Source organism: Cynoglossus semilaevis, chromosome 7 (genome assembly GCF_000523025.1).
Source record: "Cynoglossus semilaevis isolate Cse_v1.0 chromosome 7, Cse_v1.0, whole genome shotgun sequence".
Taxonomy (NCBI): Eukaryota; Metazoa; Chordata; class Actinopteri; order Pleuronectiformes; family Cynoglossidae; genus Cynoglossus; species Cynoglossus semilaevis.
In genome coordinates this window covers 12656085-12662519 of record NC_024313.1, presented here as the reverse complement: position 1 = coordinate 12662519, position 6435 = coordinate 12656085, and the positions used below count along the sequence as shown (strand labels likewise).

General features: G+C 44.1%; 2 protein-coding genes across 5 annotated transcripts in view; one reads left to right on the top strand and one right to left on the bottom strand.

Annotated features, from left to right (window-relative positions):
• LOC103381282 (uncharacterized) overlaps positions 1-1389 on the top strand; it is a 5982-nt gene extending 4593 nt beyond the window's left edge. For all 4 annotated transcript variants that reach the window (XM_025056803.1, XM_008313557.3, XM_025056805.1 and 1 more), the window contains 3 exons: positions 19-215; positions 746-773; positions 890-1389. In XM_025056803.1, the coding sequence (XP_024912571.1) occupies positions 19-215; positions 746-773; positions 890-1029 (365 nt within the window). In that variant the 3' untranslated portion in view covers positions 1030-1389. The remainder of the gene's footprint in view (positions 1-18; positions 216-745; positions 774-889) is intronic.
• The window catches only part of znf512 (zinc finger protein 512), a 20038-nt gene that overhangs the window by 11956 nt on the left and 1647 nt on the right, over positions 1-6435 (bottom strand). The window contains exon 2 of the mRNA XM_025057064.1: positions 5666-5796. Within this exon, the coding sequence (XP_024912832.1) occupies positions 5666-5796 (131 nt within the window). The remainder of the gene's footprint in view (positions 1-5665; positions 5797-6435) is intronic.

The window sequence follows — 6435 nt, the reverse complement described above, 5'->3', positions numbered from 1 at the left end:
GTTATTATCTGTTCACAGCTGGTAAACCCATCATCCTGGTGGTGATGCATTACCACCACGATCCTCAGCAGACTGTCATTCAAAGTCACAGATCTGTGGAGAATCCTAACGTCCACCTCACCGTTGACTGTCTTTTCTACAAAGACCAGCTGCTGAAGTGCAACACAAACGACGAGGCATCTTCAGAAATTCTGAAGTTTTTGGGGTTGGAACAGGTATCTGAACAGGAAACCAGTGCACACAGCTGTAATATTTTGTTTGGTTACTGCCAGAATGGTGGTCTATGATATTGCAGACTATTTGTTCCAGTAAAAGGTAGCTGATGACCCTGCCAGTTATCACAGTGTAAACAATTGACCTTGGCCTACGTATAAGGCAAGAACAGCTAATCATTGAATCAGTTACAGCCCAAATGTTACTTTATTAGATAAAAACATAAACATTACCTCGACGTTAGAGAACATCACATCAGCTAATTATGAATTTAAAGTTTTAAAGTTTAAAGTCGAGAAGACAACAAACTAGCCTAAGTTTGTCAATCATCATCGGACAAAGGCTAAATGTGGGACTGAATTAAATTCAGTTAGCAAACGTGGTGAACATTAGCCAAGAGATCACACGAAATGTAGCTAGTTACAAAGCTAAACCAATAGCTATACGGTATACAAACTACAAAAGTGTTCATTTAAAGTTAGTCAAAGGACAAGAAACAACTAAATGAACTGTTTTCTGTTTCTCTCTGCAGGGCTCTTCCTGTAAAAATGTCATTAACTGTAAGTACTGTTGGTGGATTCTGAAAATTGTTAGACGATCAGTGTTGTATTTGTCAGAAACTTTGTGGAACTATTTTTCTCCCGGCTGACTAACTTCGTTCTGTGTGGGTTCCCAGGTTTGAAGGTCAGTCTGTTGGCAGGGCTGGTGGTGGCGGTGGTGGTTTTAACAGTCATATTCAGTAAGATGGAAAATAAGTCCTTGCATGACACGTACATGAACAACAACAACTTGTCTGAGTGGGTTGACAATGTGTAGTGTACCAGAGTTGGTCAACAGTTCTGGGACAGATGGGTTCTCATTCTAGAGATGTATCGTTTAATTCTGATTCAGCTCCATCTGATTTGTTTCTGGAACAACAAACATTATAAAAATGTTACGATGGTCTGTGTCTTAAATGTTTGCTGACGTCGTTACTAAGTATCAACCACTGATGCCCAAAGTGAGATTACGGTTTGTTGCCCCTCCCCCGTCACCTAGACTGCAGTACCCAACCCAAACAGGGATGTAAACAGCCATATGACAGACTTTAAAGGTTAAATGGTTGGTAAAACACAACCACACACACTAATAAAATATTCATTAATATCTGTAAAATAAAGACATCATTTAATGAAATTCTACGAGTAATTTTCTGTTCAGTGGGGGTTGAGGGTTCACCTCCCGGGCAGTTGGAACCTTCCAGTGGACTCACCCCCCCCCCCCCCCGGAAGGGTCGGGGGGGGGGGGGGGGGAGGCGGGGGGGGGGGGGGGGTTGATACGGTGCAGCGTGATTTGGGTGGCGGTTGTGGCGACTGCTGCCCTCGCCACCTGTTAACGGATAAGTGGATAAAAATAGATGGATGGCAAATATAAATGTTTTATTTTTTAAATGGTTGCAGTGCAGGTGTCACTCAGTGACAGCAAATCTTTTCTCCATGTTTGAGCTATTTATTGTAAACTGCAAATTGTGTCTTGTTTTTATTTGTTTTCATGTGGGCCTGCTGCATAACACCACCCAGCAGAGGGCACTCTAGGATTATGTGGCCTCCATCAAGAGCCGGCTCTGATTACAAATTAGGAAAATTAACCTGATATTGGTTAGATTACCAAACAAACCCAAAAAAAGCTTGTGCACCGCTATGTCCAGTTGGTACATGAAGCCCACGTGGGTCACGTGTCTATTTTCACTGCCATGACGTCATGGTTCTGTCTTTACCACCACCATCTCTCTCTCTCTCTGGGAGAGGTCTGGGGGTTTAGTCGACATGGGTGGGAGCCTGGTGGAGGTGGGGTGTTGAGGTCATGCCTCTGGCCTAAAAAGGCGAAGCAGAATAGCAGCCGCAGCAGCCAACCGCTCTAAGAATAACTCAGGGCCTGAGGCTCAGAGCTGCAGTGTGAACATTCAACTTCTGACTGCTGTCAAACTTCTACTGCTGCTCAAAAACACTTTCCATAACATCTTTGTGGAACTGAAATCGTCCCGTATTTATGGGGATTTTCTAAAAAAAAAAAAAAAAAAAAATCAACCAGACCATTGACCACCACTTGTGTCCAGCCTGTGATCACATGACTCCAGCAGCAGCAGCAGCTCTGACTGCTGCAGGATAAAGTTACCCTCACACTTCTCAAACCTTCTTCCTCTAACATCGTCCACTGGTCCCCACAGTGGATCTAAATCTGTCAGAGCTGGTGGAGGGTGGGAGGGAGCCGGGGGGTCCAGGAGCTGCCCCTTCTACAACACCAGCCCCAACAGGCAGAGGGCAAAGACAGTGACCACCTCAGTTTGGTCTCTGTCTGTCTGTCTGTCTCTGTGTTTCCTCCGGCCTCAGCCACCGGGACACAAGTCAACCAGGTCCGTCTGGAGTTTGGTTCTACATGTTGGACTTCACAGGAGAGACTCCAGGAGGAAACGTGTCCACTGAAGAGCAGGGAATGTAAAACGTTTGACAAAACAAACCCGTCCCCGCTGCACCAGCGGAGGCCACGACAATCTGCCGTTTTGGATTTAACCTCACAATAAAGGATCGGCTGTGGATATTTTTAAATGACAACCTAAATCCACACCTAAAGGATCTGCCTGTTGGAAGAAAGTGTCTGAATTCAAAGTATGACTGAAGCTATGGAAGGTAAAGTTGTCAGGTTTGTGTTGTGTTGTGCGGTGTCTGTTGGAGAATTTTGGTGATTGGAAGCGTCTAAAAATATGCTGCTATCATGTATCTGCTGTTTGCCTCCAGCCTCCTGTGACAGTTCAGTGTCAGATCAGTCAGCGTTCACACACAGCTATGGAAGATCAGCGTGTTTGGCCACAGGAAGACACAAAGCAGTGGAATAGTTCCACAAACTTGACTGGAAACTCTGATCAACAGTCAGTTCTGTCCAGTTCGTAATTATCCACGTCAACACTTGGGCTAAACTGGACAACGTGTTAGCATTAATAAGTTGATATATTTTTTTAATTGTTTTGTTTACTTGTTTATTAATTATTCAGTCAGGACAAACATACAGAATAGATGTGATGGATGTTAGATGGATGTTAGATGGATGACAGATGGATGGATGGAAAGAAAGTAAGCAGTTATCAAGTATTACTACAAATATTTGCATGTGAAAGTAACAGTGAAATCATAATCATAATAATAAGTAGAAGTAACTTTCACTGGCTTCTAACTCATGTTGTCTTTCCTGAAACTGCATCAACAATATTGAAACAGTTTGGTTCAGTTAGCGCTTCGACCAAATGTTAGCTTTTACGTCCGACAGCGTCCTGTTGATCTCACATGTTATCATGGTGATACAGTGAGTGAATCACACGTGTCCTTGGTTTGACACCAGTCGCCACTCTGACCTCCTGGTCATGAAGGACCCTGGGTCCCTGACCACACTCTCTTAAACTTCACTCCTCAGCACGGACATCGACGACCACCACCATGGTCATCGACAGTAAGACGGCAGACGCCGGCTCGGCGTCCGCACGGAAGAAGACCTTCACAGATGACCTGTACTCTACCTTCAGCTCCCCCCTGGCCTGGATCTTAGTCCTGGCTCTCATCGTCACCTGGTCCTGTGTTTTTGTCATCATGTTTGACCTGATGGACCACAAAGCAATTTCAGGTACAACCAGGAGTTTGTTTGGTTCTTCCAGCGACTGTGCTGTGTTTGGGGGGAANCGGAGGTAACTAAAGTGAACTGATTCTCTGACTTCCCTCTGATGTAGCGAGCGTGGCTCTCTAACAGTAACTCTGTCACCAACATCATCGCTGCTCTCAACAAACTCATCGTTCTAACCCTCACATTAATATATTCACCATTATTTCCTACGTTTTCACAAATGTTTCACACTCACTTTGAAAGTGTGTGCAGCGTCAAAACAATAAACATTATTTTCTTTCAGAGGATTTGACACAACTAGAGATGTAACGATACAATCGACTCACGATGCGATGTGATTCCTTGATTTGATCAAGATCCAGAGAAACTGTGACCAAATCCAATGATCCTTTATTTATTAAGAACTGCGTAAAATCCCATCACAGACTGACATGGTCTGTCAACCTCATCCACTGACATGGTCTGTCAACCTCATCCACTGACATGGTCTGTGAACCTCATCCACTGACATTGTTCTCTTCAATAACAGAAGAGACAAAAAGTCCCATTTCTGTCCAGAAACTCTGAAACATCTCCACTGATCTGCTCTGGTTAAACTGGTCAAACTGGTCTGGTCTGGTTGACCTGGTTAACTGTTAATATATGAAACAACAACAGAAGAAGAAGAGAAGAAACAGGAAGTGGAAACAGTTCCACTGGAGAACTCTGTTGGTGTCTGTGGAACCGGCTCTTCCCACGTTCTGTTCCGACACCTGAACGTCTCTCAGCCTACGTAGGACCTGACGTCTGGGTTTGATAGTGGGTCACAACCAATGTTTTAGAAGCACACTGCCACCTACTGTACTGGAGTGGGTAGCGTCATGGTCTGACCAGTGACTTTGTGAGATAACTCAGTCTACTCCTTACACCTTGATGAGCGATTCATCGGTGCCAATGTACACATTTGTATGGATATCTAATGGATCCATGATTGATCGTTACATCCCGGGAAAGAACTGGTCTCTTTTTTTGCCCAGTTTTAATTAAGGCAGAGATCGCAGAAACTTGGTGAACACTTTATATTTGACTGTGATCGTACAGTCCATCTTCAAGGCCCTGTTTCTCTCACACAGTCTCCCTCTCGCCTCCTAATATTTACTGCTTTCTTGCAACCTGTCTTTCTCCCCCGACCAGATCGCCCTCCTCCCCTCGCCAGGAAGGTTTTAAAGGATTCAGGGCCTAGAGGCAAGAAACTTTACCTGCTACTAACACATCAAATACCAGGCTGACTATAATGTAACACTAGCCGCTAATATTAGCTAACGCCAATGCTTCAAAAGTCATGCTTGATATTAACGTTATTTTTAGGCTTTGGACAAATGAAAAGTTACATGGCACCGTGTCTGGTTTATGGTCTGTCCAGCCCACATTTAGCAATGAATTATGGGTCTTTGTTGACCCAGATTCTTGGTTTGGATTCTTGTTCTAAAGTTCGTTTTCAAGTGTATGAATGTGGGTCAGTGTGAGGTTGATTATTATTTTAAAGTGTTAGCATCTTGCAGCAGTTAAACTGTGTGGTGGGTTGTCAAGAGTGACGTCAGCGATACCCCTCCTCAGTTTAACGTCCACTTGTTCTGTCTGCTCACATTCCTCACTGCAGACAAACTGAGGTTTTGTTTGCAGTGACTGAATGTTGGAGTGAAGGATGAGAAGCTTTCACTGGACTGTCCTGGTCCTGCTTCAGTTCCTGAGGAACAGCATCCGTGAGGCCGACCCGCAGATTGTTACGTCTCTTATATGTGTTCTGTGTGTGTGTGTGTTGTACCTGCATTGTTGCTCCACCAGGAGGCCTGACCAAGCTGGGCTCTGACCCCATGAAGGCAGTGAACGACGTGGTGGAAGAGTCTGGAAACGTGATCAGTGTCTTGTACAGATTTGCTGCCAACCTGATCGCTCCTGGAGAAGATGACGGTACATTTCACAAAGCTGAAGAGTCCAACCATGTCAATGTCAATGCTTCCCTCCATTTTATGCTAACTATGCTAACTATTTCTAGGCTAAAGTAAAGTTACAATTTGGACTCATTTGTATTCATAACTTTTTCAGAAACGTTGTAGTAGTACTCGCAGTAGTACTTCATGTTCCACTGTGACTCAGTGTCTTTTGCTGCTTCTCTACAGGAACACTTTACGCAGTGAGAAAAAAAGGTGTGTTTTTTTTTTTTCTTTCTTCTCTTTGTTCGTTGATGGCCTGCTGCTTTTTGGACGCTACTGTACGTTCATGCTGCGCTTCACTGTTCCGTTCACGTGCTGTACGCTTACAACAACGCAGACATTTTTACAGAAAACAGATCAAAATTGACAGGGATTCAGGTCCAGTCCAGTCTGTATTTGAAAATCATAAAGTCACTGAAGTCATTTTGTCAACTTGAAATGAGTTCTGACCTGGAAAGAGCAGTGCGTTTATAGATATATGGTGAGCTGCGAGCGACGCACACACCTGATCAGGGCAATACTGACGATGAGTATAAGCTGCACACAGGTCAAATCTAAACACACAGGTCAAATCTAAACACACAGGTCAAATCTAAACACA